General features: G+C 41.6%; 2 protein-coding genes across 2 annotated transcripts; both read right to left on the bottom strand.

The window, feature by feature from the left end:
- Positions 1-223: 223 nt before the first annotated feature.
- On the bottom strand, positions 224-9748 carry LOC104959377 (endoribonuclease Dicer-like). Its single transcript, XM_010787261.1, has 8 exons — positions 9621-9748; positions 4770-6141; positions 4299-4461; positions 4004-4134; positions 2997-3131; positions 2747-2907; positions 2112-2280; positions 224-256 (listed from the first exon to the last, which is right to left on the bottom strand). Exons 2-8 carry the CDS (start codon positions 4881-4883, stop codon positions 224-226), a joined length of 906 nt encoding a protein of 301 aa, XP_010785563.1. The 5' UTR covers positions 4884-6141; positions 9621-9748.
- LOC104959376 (uncharacterized) lies at positions 9691-13999 on the bottom strand. Its single transcript, XM_010787260.1, has 5 exons — positions 13979-13999; positions 13703-13855; positions 12810-12923; positions 12127-12427; positions 9691-9770 (listed from the first exon to the last, which is right to left on the bottom strand). Exons 1-5 carry the CDS (start codon positions 13997-13999, stop codon positions 9691-9693), a joined length of 669 nt encoding a protein of 222 aa, XP_010785562.1.
- Positions 14000-14538: the final 539 nt, after the last annotated feature.

Below are 14538 nucleotides of genomic sequence, written 5' to 3'. Positions count from 1 at the left end.
TATACGGTTGCAGGGAACCCAGGTCAATGGAAGGGACATCACCATTTAGTCCAAACTCAATGACCTCCGTTTTGCCCTCATTTATATGTAGCTATAAAGAAAAGAAAATGGGCCCCAAAATAGAACCTTGGGGAACACCACAGGATAGGGGGGCAGAAGAAGATGCAAATTCACCAAGCCTAAACAGAGAAGGATCTCTGGGACAGATAGGACCTGAGCCACTCTAAGGCAGTGCCCCTGATACCCACACAGTGCTCTAGACCAGAGATAAGGATGGAGTAGTCAATCATATCAAAGGCAGCTGTGAGGTCTTAGAGCATAAGGATGGCAGAGTCACCAGAGTCTGTCGTGACCAGGAGGTCATTGAATACTCTTAGAAGGGCAGAGTCAGTACTGTGAAGCACTTTAAAACCGGACTGAAACATATAAAAAATATTGTGTGCATGTATAAAAGACTGCAGCTGTAAGAGTACGGTTTTCTCCAATATTTTTGAAATAAAAGGAAGCTTCGAGATGGGTCTGTAATTAGAGAAGACAGAAGTGTCCAAATATTTTTATTTTTTTTTAAATCAGGGGTGCCACAACCGCTTGTTTGAAATAAACTGGCACGGAACCGGACTCTAGGCTGCTATTTATAATTGTATGGACATTAGATCCAATAGTGTCCCATATCTCTTTAAAAAGTCGAGGAAGGACTGGGTCTGTGGGACAGGATGAGGGTTTTAATTTAGCAACAATGTCACTGATACCTCATTCACACCAACGGTGTTTCAGGGCCCGTTCGGAGCTGGAGCTTGAAAAGCACCGGGTTTTCCTGTTCACACTGCAGCGGAGCAGCCTCTTAGCTCCGGAATCCGGTTCGTTTCAAGCACCAAAAAATGTTCCGGCTCGAGCAAAAGCACCACATACTTCACGCTTACGTCGAGGCGGGGGCAGGAGCAGATCAACTCCTGAACAACAAAAAGGCTGCGTTTTATCCAGTTTGTACACAACGATGGAGAAACGTAACAAGCAGCAGTGGTCCACTGAAGAGACCAGCTACCTACTGGGAATCTGGTCTTCTGAAGAGGTACAGAGGAAGCTGGAGCACAATCGGCCATTGTTGTTGTTGTCGGTGTGAGTCGGTTCTGAACCTGAAAAGCTCTAGCACGGAGCTTGAACCGGAGTTGCGTTGGTGTGAATGAGGTATGAGAGATGACAACGACACAGGTCCAAACTGCTGGAAGACAGCAGTGCATGTGATGTCAATGGAGGGGTCATAAGAGGGTGGTGAGATACAGGCTCTAATAGCGGAAATCTTGTCTATAAAATAGCAGAGACATTTTTCAAACACCTCAGTTGAAGCTTCAATTCAAGTGGATAAAGGAGAGTTTAACATAGCATCAATTGGTTTAAAAAGAACACTAGGTTTGTTTGAATTACTAGAAATAATATCAGAAAAGTAACTAATCTTTTCAGCCTTTACAATGCTCTGAATGCTTCTCCAACTCTCGTTTAAAATGTCATGAGTTATTATCCAAAGTTAATGTAAACTTGAATAATGTACTACATTTGAATGTAATAATTATGTTGGTTGTGGAAGCGCATCATGTATTGAAAAATTCATCTGAACTTTTCCATCCGTTTCGATTATAAACTGAAGCAATATAAAAACGAGCCCCATGAACTGAGTTTTAAACATCACTTTAAATGGAAGATCCCCATAACCCCCACCCACCCTATGATCGGTATCGGCCGATACTGATTCCGGTGATCGGCCCCAAAAGCCCCGATCGGAGCATCCCTAGATATTACTATTAAAAAGAAGATGGCAAACAGATTTTCTTTTTTACACTTACATGAATTAGTGAGCAACAGACTTTGACATTAAGAGTTCTGTTTGTGTCCAAATTATGATATCTTCTTTTAGCTTGTGTCTCTCTGAGTGTTCCACAGCCAGTCTAACTGTGTCTGTCTGGATCCCATCAAGTGCAGTGTCAAGTGTGTTGTTTCTAGAAGCGGTTCTCATAAAAGCTATAAGCAATACTGGAGCCAAGTATAAGGCCGAACAGCACTGTGATTACAAATTGAAATACATTCTAAAAACAATAGTTAGTCTTGCTAGCGCTGACCTGTTTGGAGATGAAGGTGGGGTCCCGGTCCTCTCTGGTGACACAGAGGTTGCAGTCGTTCAGGAAGTGGAGCGCTTCCTCCAGCTCCTCCTGCAGACACTGAGAGAGACCACTCTTATCCAGGTAGGGGCCGCAGTCCAGCACCACTTCTCTGGGCTGAGAGGAATATCTGAATACAACACAGAGTAGGTTACTGGCAGGCCAATCTGGGTTATTCATTGGGAGATTTGACAACACTATGTTTCACCTTTCTGTTTGAATGAAGTGTTACCAAGGACATTTCTTGTCGCTATATATAGTGGTGACTGACACACATTAACCATACATATACTGTAGCTGTTCACTCCTGTTTTTTTTTCAATGGTTTAGAGAAAAATGAAAACAAGCTTAAAAGTATAAATCTTCCTTTGCAGATAATTACATTTTATATTCATTGCTTACTATTCTTTATTTTTGGGGTATTTAACATGTCTGTAAGTGCAGAATGTTTACTTAATTGAAATGGCTAAAATAAGTGAATGTGTGTTTGACTGCATGTTTGTGGACCCCAGAATGAATAGCTAATACTCATGCTAGTGCTAACGGGGATCCTAATAAAGTCATAAAGACATAGATCAGAAGTAAGGGCTTTGTACCTGTCCAGAACCACAAGGTCAGTGGCGGTCTCAGCATTGCTCTTCAGGACCCTCTCCAGACTCAGGATCTTCTGCTCCAGCTCTGACGGGTCACACTTCCCGTTCAGAATGGAGGCTGTGAGACCCAGGATACGAGGGCAGCATGAGGAGCCCTCAAACAGCTGCACAGAAACAGAACAGAGTCAAGTCATTCTCACTTGTCTTGGACCACTTTGCGGCAAAATACAAAAAAACTCAAAAACAATCTCACCTTCATTATCTCACAGTAAGGGTGCTCTGTGATGGCCAGGTGACAATCATCAAAAACCACCAAGTTGATTTTAGACAACGGCAAGATTTTATTCTTTAGAACGTAAAGGAATATGTGGCAGGTCATGACCAGCACCTGTAGAAGAGAGTATTGAGAAAGAGAGGAGACCATATTATTCTCAGCAATGACTATGGAATGGTTGGTAATGAAGGTGCAAATAGAGTGGTGCGGGAATGAGTCCATAACTCAGAAATGAGTTAGCATTTTAGCACTGTTTTTTGTTAAATATCTGAAACTAGGTCTGTGGTTAGAAACAAGCTTAAGAGATGTTCATGTTTTGTTCTGTAACTAAAAATATGTCAGTAAATACACACCACTGGATAATGTCTGAAGTCTTTATGAGTCTTAAAAACTGCGCTCTTTAACAAGTGTCTAAATTAAACTACCAAGTGTCATGACATGCATCATAAGCCACCTTTATCTTAGAACTTTCTTAGCCATGCGTTAGCATTTTAGCATTAACCCTTTTTACTTATTGTATTAACGCTTTAAAAGAAATCAGAAATGGGTGTTAAAATGTGGAGATTATCCTGCTGAACAAAACGTGTAGGTATCATAAACCTTTGTTTGCCACAGAGCTTCATTTCTGCAATACTCCGAAATCATATGGGAAAATAATATTGCTTTTTGTTCAGGGAGCCCTTGGGATGCTAACTTCAGAGTCAGCCTACAAAAATACATCATCACTGCAGCACTCTCTAAATAGCCCAATTCTGGTCAAAAGTTAGAGTTATTCATCCGAGTTAAACCCACAATGTCATTTGATGCATTGTACTTTAACAAGTCTTTGTCAAACAACAACACAGTCTCACATGTACAACTACATAATGGTCAATTCTTACACCTGACAAAAGTCTGCAAAACGGTCCCAACATCCATAAGCATGGAACTAGCATGAAGCTAGTGTTAATTTACTGAGACAAATAAGGCAAAGAGAAGCAGCACACCTGATTCTGGATTAACTCTTGACTCCATCGCTGGTCAGTCCATGCTGAGCTCTCCTCCACGTCTGTGTACTCTCCCACCGCGAGGTCAGAGTGAGTCCTGACTGCAGCTGCCTGCTGAACTACAGTCAGAGCTGTAGGCCAGAGAGAAACATGTCAAATCAAATATATGCATCAGAATTTATATGGAAAATAACTTTGGTCAAATGTTGGAATGACCAGTGCCGTTTACAAAAAGGTATTTGAGAAAAAGAGACGCACTAAGGCAAACAAACATCTGTTGCACGTCAGCAGGTACCTGTGTTCACCAGAAAAACAGTCCTCTTCGCATTTTCTTGGTAATGTCCACGGATTTGGTGGGAGAGCTCTTTTGTTAGAAGTACTGCAATAAAGGTCTTCCCTGAGCCAGTATTCAAGCAGACGATAGTATTATGTTCAATAGCTGCTTCAAGAAGTTCTACCTGTGGAGGAAAGGTCAAGGTTTACTGACAGGTACATAATAAACACATTAATTCTAACCAATGAAAACAAATCAACAGGAATCGGTCCTAAAGCTCGAAAATGAGTTGGCATTAACTAGCACCTTTCTATATAGCTATTATCAAACATAAGCTGATGCTTCTACTTCAAAAATGGATCAGTACTGTAGTCTTTTTGCTCCCTTATACCGTCACAGACGCAACACTCTATCGCCTCTTGCCTTTTTTGTTGACTGATCCTCAACAGACGTATACAACACATAGCAGCTGGCACACACAAGCCTCCTTACCTGATATTTCCTCGGTGTATAGATGTTATCATGGATAGCCTCCTGCTGCCACGGCAGACCAAAGAAAGGCCCCATGGGTGAAGTGGCAGGGGTGACCAGCTGTAGGCCTGCCATGCTTCAAAGGGAGGTGGAGGTGGGGGGGGGGGGGGGCAGTGCTCCTCCAGTCGTACACTTTATCTCATTTCATAATCCTTTACAGAAGTTCACTGTGGGGGGAGATGATGGAACTGTGTAGGAGACTTTCTGCCACACATAACTGATTAGAGACAATGAGTTCTAGTGTGTATGCAAACCACTTAGAGCAGGCAACGGCTTTTAACTCACTTTTTCAGGGCTTGAAAGCGTTATTTAGAAGGCAAGAACAGCTCATTAAGAGCTCTAAAGCAGCTTACAATGTGACAGCAGCAATGGAAGAGCTTCTTTCTACATTAGAGTAGAGCTTGAGGACAGCTTCATTAGAACTTGTTTGGGGAAAAGGGCAGCTTGTTTACAGATCAAGTGCTTTTGGATGTTCCTTAGAGAAGGTCAACAGGTGGTTTGGAGATGGTTTAGAACATGACAATGACTTGTGAAGGGCTTGAGTAAAGCTTGTTTAGAAAATGGTTTGTTTGGAGTTTGATAAAACCCCTGTTCAGAACTTGATAACAGCCTCTTTGGAGCTCTTGTTTTCCCAAATTAAGTTTGAAATGTAGCAATGTGGTTTGCTTGGTCTGGAAATGTGATACAAGGTGTGTGGTGGAAAAGATTGGATTTTGTTCCTTCAGTACCACGGATCAGGGCTCAAAACTCACCGAGTTTACCAATGGCTGACATTTTAAAACCAACATAACGCAATAAATGCACTATTGACGAATCCAGGGGACACGCCATATGGTTTCTCTGCCACATTGTGAAGAGCAAATCAGTGTAGAAATTGGCGGAAGAGAAGTGAGTTGAAGATAGCTGTTAGCGACAGGTGTGCTGGATAACTTGAATGGAGGTTCCATAGAGTTACACTGTGACACATTCAACTCTATTCACTGAAATGAGTATTGGGAGATAGAACCTTTTTAAGTTATCATAATGTATTTATTATAAAATGATGTTTTGGCTCTTGTCTGCAACATGATATAGCTTAGATATTGGGAAGAAGATTTCTTTGAGCGTTTCATGTGGTTTAGAAAATTGCTAGCCCTTTTAAGAGTTTGAAAACAGCGTGAGTCCTAAAGGGGGAACATTATTTGGTCAATAAGAGAAGGAATTTCTTAGGAAATATACTTACAGGTAATAAGGGTGACTTTTTGAATAAGCATACAACACTTAATCTGGGCTTCATGATAAAACGGCTCTCAATCAAGTGCTGATGATGCCCCACATTTAGTAGGTAACAGACCTGAAAACCAAACAGAGAACATTGTTATACAGTTTGCAATACAGATATGACAGACATATAGAAGTCTATATTACAGTGTAGTTAATGGCTAGGTATGTAGAGGAAGGATACAAGTTAGCTTCCACAGAGGCTGCATCTGCTGATGCTAATGTAATACTGTTAGACTAATATAATAATTACACTCAAAAGTAAAACAGCTCACCTCTACACAAATGAGAAGTGTCAAGGACTGTGAATGGGTCCTCAGCTTTGCAAAGATAAAAGCAATGATAAATGGACTGCATTATTATAGTGTTTTTCAGTCTTTACGACCACTCAAAGCTCTTTTACATATACAAGTCAGAATTCACACACATTCATACAGAGGCAGAGGCTGCCGTGCAAGGTGCTACCGCTCAAGGAGACTAACATTCACTGAAACACTGTTGGCCATCGCGAGCAATTTAAGGGTTGAGTATCTTCTCCATGGATACAACGACATGTTGACTACAGGGGAATTCAACCACACTGATTGGAGGACGACTGCGTTACCTCCTGAGCCACAGCTGCCCACTAAACGCAGAGAGCAACAATTGTACTGGGTACAGCTGGGTGCAATGAGCAGAGGAAGGATGGATCATTATAACAGTGTTTCTCAAGTATATTTGGCAACACATTTCAGCATTTTATTTGACATAGGTCCTCGATAGATGAACTAGTGGCAGCATGAGGTCTTGTCTGGGCAGCTTTAGGTCTCACTGCCTCAGCTGTCCGGGGCCAGGCGTGCTGCCCTCCTCTTGTCTGGGTTAGGGCAAAGGACTTATACTATAAAGACAGACGTGTGTGCGTTACAACTATTTCACCAATCCTTGGACTGTTCTTGGTGTATGTATTGCTGAGCCCCTTCAGAGGAGGTTATGTGGATCAGTGAGTCTGAAAAAACGGAGAAAACACTCTCTGTCCGGCTGGGCTGCTGTAAGCATCATATCTAATCTGTAAAAGTGTAAACGGAGGGGCAAAAGATCCACACGACAGCACGGTGAAAACTGCCTCTATGGGAAGTCTCGCTTTTCTTTCACAAAATAGCAAGCCCGTGAACGTTTTTGTTTGTGTATTAAACCAGTTGACTGTATTTGGAAAACCAGTATTTTTTTCATTTGCCATGTGCCTGTAGAATGTTATTTACATACCACAAGTCAAAGTGAAAATCCCAAGTATATGTCATTTAGCTAAAACATTTACAACTTACATACACCTTAAAACAGAGTATGAATATACGAAAGGATCAAAGGGATCAAACCACTGACCCTTTGATTGACAGACAGTCCTTTACACCCTGAGCCCCAGCTGCTGACGGCAACAGGTTTGATCTGCCAGAAAACACTCGTGACATACGACATTTAAGAGGCCTTTATCTATTTTGAAACTTCAAGTATCAATTACATTAGTGACATAACATAATCATCAATGTCACATGTCACAAAGTATCAGTATAGGCCAGTTTGAAATGGTATATAAAAACAGAACATTAATTATGTGCAAAATAAGGGCCAAAAGATTATAACAATCAGAAATGACCAACCAGGATCAGCACATGCCATTCGAACAACAGTCCAAAACATGTTGCCACTTTTTGATCTTTGCTTCACTCCAAAACATCTTCTCCTGACATGAAGACATGAATACTTCTGGTCCTTAAAAGTCTATCCCTTGTATTCATAGAACACAGTAACATTGATCCTAATGTCAGTTGTAAATGACTGAATCATTAACACCTGTGATATTGACACACGTGCCACTGTCCCACAGTCTTGCTGCCAGAAAAAGAGATACATATGCTAGGGGTATTTCAAGCAAGACAAACATGCAGAACACAATGTCCAAAACCTTTTTTACTGCATCATATCCAGTCATTAACTAAATAAACAAGGGCTTGTTTGACATTAATATATTTGATTCTCTAAAACTGTGTTAATTCTGCATTAGCAGTTTCCTCGCTCAGTAACCATTACATTCAATGGTGGAAAGTCACTTTGGTGGAAAGTACATTCACTCAAGTATTGCAGTTAATCCGAATCAAGTGTATTTCCAGGTACGTTTCACACATATGAGGATGTATAGAAATGTGCAAAAGGTATTCAGGGAGGTGAACATGAAACTGGCTCAAGTATTAAAAGAACAACAACATGTGTACATGATGTGCATTCCTGAAATGCATAATGTCTGTGGGGTGGGCTGGTGTCAGGGGGGGTCCTGTGTTGTGTTCATAGAATCAGTGTTGGAATAAATACTTAAGTAAAAGTACAAATACTATTGTCTTACAATACTCTGCTGCAAGTAAAAGTTCTGATTTCAAATGTTAAAAGTACAAAAGTATTAGCACTCAAATGTACTGTAAATAAAAGTACTCATAATGCAAAATGGTCCATTTCAAAATAGTATAAAGTATAGAAGTATCAGCTAATCCTACATCTCTAAGCACTGTAAGTATCAAAAGTAAAACTCCCAGTTATGCAGTAATATATTATTACAGTTATTATATTATCCTGTTTTTATACATGTCAGAGCATTAGAGTATTGTAGTTTGTATTGTCAAATGTATATTCATGAAATACTGTGTAGATCAGTGTTTTAATATGATATGTACAAAGTAAGTTATATGTATAAAGAGTTTTAAAATACATTTAGTAGAGCACAAAAATACAATATTAGCCTCTGAAATGTACTGAAGAAGAAGTATAAAGTAGCATTACATTGAAATACTCAAGTATGTCAAAAAAGCACTCAAAGTAGACACCACGCTGAGTAACATTGGCTAGCTAGCAACTAAGCAGCTCCATTTCTCATGAGTAGCTGATGTAATACACATGGCCGTAACCTTAAAACGATGTTATTAACTATTTAGAGATGCCTGCTTGAGATAACCTGAACTCCAAAGAGCAACACGAACCCTGGCCTCACTATGGTGTCAAAGTATTAACTGAAGACGCTAGCTCCCATTAACTAACAGCTGGTCGCTAACGTTAGCATAAATAATTAGCTTATTTACGTTGCGTTATCTTAACTGATACAGTGATGTATTGGTACAAATGAAGTAGCCAAAAAATGTGCTATTAGCCTCTTACATGGCAACAGGGCTAAGACTCATAACTGCGATGGGAACAACGCTAAACAAGTTAGCCTGGCATGGCTAGCGAGCGTTACATTAACGGTTAGTCCCTGTATTGAAGCAGCTAGTTTTTAGCCTGGCTATTTAATGGTTATTAACTTTCTGTCCGAGTGTGCCTGCCTGCTCCCGTGAGCTTAACTGAAAACGGCTTTACCCGAAATGTACAGCGTGTAAGGCTAAACAACGTCTGGACAGCGGCTACAGCCACCATGCACCATCACCATGTCAGACAGCCGCCTGCTAACTAGCTAATGGCTAATAAGGCCAACACATGCACAATAGCAATGTTATCCCAGGAAGACCAATAATATAATGTGCAACATAATCTCACCTGGTGTATTTTTTCTCAATTTTAGTCTTGGATAAAAATACTTCAAATCATTCGTTGGATTTCCTCACTGTCATTCACTCTTGCTGTCCCGATTTGGTGGCTTCTCGTTCACGCTGGGATCACTTCCTTCCACCCGGGCCTCTGCTACGTCTAAACATTAACGTAAATTCCGTAACTGCCAGTACAATTCTGGGACGCAATTCTACTAAAGTGAACGAGAATCCCTGCACTTTATGATGTACTGAAGGTACACAGCCACTGGCCTTATTTCAGGGGAAATGTATTACATTCCTTAATTAAATTATATAATATTATAATATATTATATTATATTGTAAAGATATTATTATTCTGCTGCAGTGTAGCATGTATATGCTTCAACCTGCCATAATCTGAGAAGCAGTAATTGTCCACACACACACACACACACACACACACACACACACAAGGGGATGTTCAAATGATCTACTTTAATAATAAGATAACGTTCTTAGGTAAACACAACCATCCATTGCTAAAACCATGAGCTTTGTTCCAGTACTAAATGTATGTCTTGCAGCAGAAGCTTTACACAGGGTAGTACACATTATTTGCACAGACACACTTGTTCCTCATCCTTCTCACTGCAATCAATCAGCAGCATCTCTTCCACACAGCTGCAAAAAAACAACAACATTGGTTTTGGATGATAACATGAACACAAAAATACATGGCAGAGAGAACTTGTGACTAAATTAGCTTTCTGTCTTTTGGCCAAATTGATGTTCTGGACACTGGACAGCTCTTTCAGCAGGAAGAGTACACAACGTAGATATGGCCTGTAAAAAGTAAAGCAAACTAATAGAAGACAGGAGAAGTACTCAGATATCATACTAAAGTAACATTAGAAGTACCAGAGTGTAGGAAGTCCTGCATTCAAAATGTTACTCAAGAGTACAAAAGTATTATCATCAAAATCTAGTTAAAGTAGCGACAGTAAAAGTAGTCATTGTGCAGATTGGTCCATTTCAGAATAATATATATGATATGTTTTATAATGATTGATCATTAAAGTGTTCTCAAAGCTGGTAAAGGTGCAGCTAGTTTGAATGACTTTGAATACTGCAGGGTAGCTTGTGAATTTACTCCAGGTGGAACTAAAGTCTGATTTAACACTTGATTATATTTCACATAATTCATCCACATCTGTGAAGCAACTAAAGGGATTAAATACATGTAGTAGCAAAACAAAAATTGAAATACTCAAGTACCTCAACATTTGACTTAAGAACAGTAGCAGCCTGAATAAATGTACTTATTTACTTCACACCACTGTGCTTAACATTATGATTATCAACAAAGTTACTTTAAACATAGCTTACATTGGCAAATAAACATATTTATATTTTTATATTTTTTCAATCCTAAATGGCTCATTAGCAGCAGGAGCAGCTTTTCTGCAAGCTGCAGGCTATGAGGGTAAACTCGTCCACCATCTCCTGGATTACCAACTACCTCACGGACAGACCTCAGTACGTCCGGCTGGGCAGTGTGCTGTCTGATGTGGTGGTAGGTAGTACAGGAGCCCCACAGGGGACTGTGCTGTCTCCCTTCCTGTTCACCTTATACACCTCTGACTTTCAATACAACTCAGAGTCATGCTATCAGACGTTTCTGATGACTCTGCAGTGGTTGGGCGTATAAGGGAGCTCCTTCTCCAACAGACTGCTGACAAGGACCGATACAGGAACACATTCCTGCCCACTGCAATAACTCTCTTTAACAAATCACCTCTATCTGGAAGAGAACTCTCTGATCCTTCTCTCTCCACTGTACATTTTACATTTTTATATTCAGGCTAATATTTAATATTCCGTCTGTCACATCCTTATGTAAATATAATACCTTGCTTATATCTTGTTATTGTTAATTTGTGAATTCAACATGTATATTTTCTACTTTCTTGTTTATTTCTTGTCTTTTAATTTTTTATTGTACAATGCCATGTCTTTTTATGCTGCTGCGACACAACAATTACCCAAATTGGGATCAATAAAGTTCTATCTTATNAATAAAAAGTATAAATATGCCTTATATAGGTATGGTCCTACACTATATTATTCAAATATAGCATGATAGGTCCACTTTAAGTACAGTTCTCATCTCTGTTCGCCTCGCTGTTGGCGCCGCTCACCAACGTCTGGGAGCCGAGACTATATAAAAAAAATAACGGAGTAACTCACCATGTAGTAACGGTAACTGAGTTTCCGAATTAAAAAATGCGTTAAGAGTACTAGTTACTGCCAAAAATAACGGCGTTACAGTAACGCGTTACTCTGTAACGTTAGTCCCAACACTGCATGCAGCAAACCTATATAACCCACTACAGGAAAGGGAAATAGCAGAAAAGGGCCTCTTTTATTTGTGCTACTACTACAGTCAACCTTTTTCGTGTCCACAAATTTGCGTCCAGGAGGATCCAAAATAATCTGTATTGACTGCTTTGAAGAAGCTGTTCTGAATCTCACCTGGTGACCTTTCCACTTTCATTTCAAAGTAGGTCTTGCCCCCCACCATGTCCGGCTCCGGCCCCCCCACACTAACGGAGGATCTGGACGGCAGGATGTTGACGTAGGTAGCCAGGGACGTGCTGCTGTCTCCGGACAGCACCGACAGCAGGGGCACTGACTCCAGGTCAGCGTCTGCTGCACACTGCTCCACAGACTGGGACGGGAGTAAGTGGTAGTACTGGCCTCTGGCTGGGAGGGGGGCATCCATGTCCTTCAGCCGGGACACACACCACCTCTTCAGCTCGTGACTCACCGCGGCCTGCAGGAGAACATATTCTACATTCTGAGAATTCTGACTTTTATTCTGTGAAATCTGGCATCTCTCTTATAATAAAGATAACTCTCAGTCCTCAGGTGACTCTTTTTACAGTTATTTGATACATAGTTGTGTCAAACAACATTGACCTTTTATTTATAATCAGTATGAGGTTATGTAGAGTATGTCTTCACCTTCATTTGTTCAAAGCACATACATCTGTTTGGAATACAATTCTATATATTATGACAGTAAACATTATGTTTTTCCATGGTACAGTATTACATTTTACATGCAGTTTTATCTTACAATATTTGACATGAACATAGTATAGATATTGCTGCATTTTCCTTTCATTATTGTATCAATTGCATCCGTCATGAACCTGTGTCATGAGGGCCTCCTCCCGGCCCTGGGCAGCTCTCTGCTCGATCCTGAACCCCGTCCTCCTCCTCTCTGCTGCGGCTCTCTGCTCACTCAGGAGGTCCAGCACCTTCATCTGCACAGGAGTAGGAATAATTGCTTGAAAAATTGCTATATTTGAATTTAAAATAAACGTTTGTTAATGCACATGCAATCTGTATTTGAATAGTCAATATGGTCAAACAATGTAGATCTGAGTTTATTGTTCTTCAGTCATATTGCCCAATAAATGTATATATTCACACAGAAATGTAGGAATTGATATCACACTTTGACCATCCAAATGAACTAAAACATCAGTTTAAGAAATTGAAGGTCAAAGCAATGAATAATTAAACTCAGGTCCAGGAGAGGGGCCAAATCTCGACACCCCTCTGATCACCTGCTAAGCTACTGTACAACACATCTGGACTTGTTTCATACACTCATCCCTTTATTTCTCTCTCCCTACATCCCTTCATCAATCCATCTCTCCGTGCCTGCATCCTTTGTCCATTCATTCCTCCCTTCCACATCCCTTTGAACCTTGATCCCTGCCGAATGACATCCCTTCATCCATTATTCCTCCTTCCCTTCATATGCCTTTGACTCTTCAACCCTTCATCCCTCCCTTCCTATATTAATTCCACCACTTCATCACTACATTCCTTCCCCCTTTTCTTCCTGTCTTCCCCTATCTCTTTCTCTTTAATCTACATGTAGTGCTCATTCTAGGTACAGTTAGGAGACTTCAAGTAGAAACCCGCTTCAGTCTGTCCTCCAGACCGGCCTGACAGACAGCATCCCTAAACAAATATTGTTTTTGCTGGTCGTTGCTAGTGAAATAGAAGTCCTGATGTGTACTCAGAGGCTGACCTGGTGTCTGTTCCTGTGGTCCATCTTGCTGAGTCTCCGGTTGACCTGCTCCTGGACGTTGAGGATGTGCAGCCTCATCTCCTCCTGAGTTTCTGTCAGCTGGCCCTCCAGCTTCTCCAGCAGGGGCTTACAGTGGCATCCACTGGCCTGTGTCTGAAGACAGTGGGCACAATCAGAAGCATCACACTCAGTAGCAGTTATATCTCTCACAGGCTCCGCCCTCTACTGGACTCTATGGGTACTGCCTTTGACCTCACTATGCAAGCGTTCACCTACTGAGAAATCGGTGATGGCCATCGCGGTGGGACGTGTGGGGCTACTGCTCCCCCCGCCACTACCACAGCCGACCTTCGTTTCGCCCCCGCTGGCAGTGTGTGGAGGTGACGTGGCGGCAGCCACTGAGAACGAGGGCTCCAGTGGCAGGCATGTCAGGTTTCCTGAGGGTGCAGGGCCGCTCGGACACAGTAGGTCCCGGCGTGACCCCCCTTGATGAGTGCCTGGTGGCCCATCTGCTTCCGAAGGCAGCTGGATGTGTGGAGGGGAAAAAACCTCTGCCCCCGCTGCCTCGTGACCGGGAAATGCTGGAGTATTTGGATAAAATATTCCGGCTCTGTACGCAGATGGCAGCAGCGGCCAATAATCTTGGTGTGTTGGGCGTCTCCTTGATTTCCCCTCAGGAGGTCGCCTCGCCCCCGACGAGGGATATTATTCGGACCCCTGTATTGGTCAGATGAACAATCTGATCCACGGTTTAGCCGCTGCAGCTGGCCGTGTCATGTCCCTGGCCACGGTGGTGTCACGTCACGTGTGGCTGGGACTCACCGCGCTGTCCAGGA

This window comes from Notothenia coriiceps, unplaced genomic scaffold (assembly GCF_000735185.1).
Source record: "Notothenia coriiceps isolate Sejong01 unplaced genomic scaffold, NC01 NC01_scaffold00030214, whole genome shotgun sequence".
In the NCBI taxonomy this organism is placed as follows: Eukaryota; Metazoa; Chordata; class Actinopteri; order Perciformes; family Nototheniidae; genus Notothenia; species Notothenia coriiceps.
The sequence above is the reverse complement of the archived record's forward strand: the minus strand, read 5'-3'. Positions and strand labels throughout refer to the sequence as shown.

Excerpts from the sequence above, each read along its gene's own strand:
- LOC104959377 (XM_010787261.1), bottom strand. The coding sequence starts at position 4,883 with ATGGCAGGCCTACAGCTGGTCACCCCTGCCACTTCACCCATGGGGCCT. Across the intron at positions 3,132-4,003 it reads AAGAGTTAATCCAGAATCAG|GTGCTGGTCATGACCTGCCA; the intron begins GTGTGCTGCTTC and ends TCTCTTCTACAG. Across the intron at positions 2,281-2,746 it reads GACCTTGTGGTTCTGGACAG|ATATTCCTCTCAGCCCAGAG; the intron begins GTACAAAGCCCT and ends TGTTGTATTCAG.
- LOC104959376 (XM_010787260.1), bottom strand. The coding sequence starts at position 13,999 with ATGGCCATCACCGATTTCTCA. Across the intron at positions 13,856-13,978 it reads TGGCCATCACCGATTTCTCA|ACACAGGCCAGTGGATGCCA; the intron begins GTAGGTGAACGC and ends CACTGTCTTCAG. Across the intron at positions 12,924-13,702 it reads ACCACAGGAACAGACACCAG|ATGAAGGTGCTGGACCTCCT; the intron begins GTCAGCCTCTGA and ends ACTCCTGTGCAG.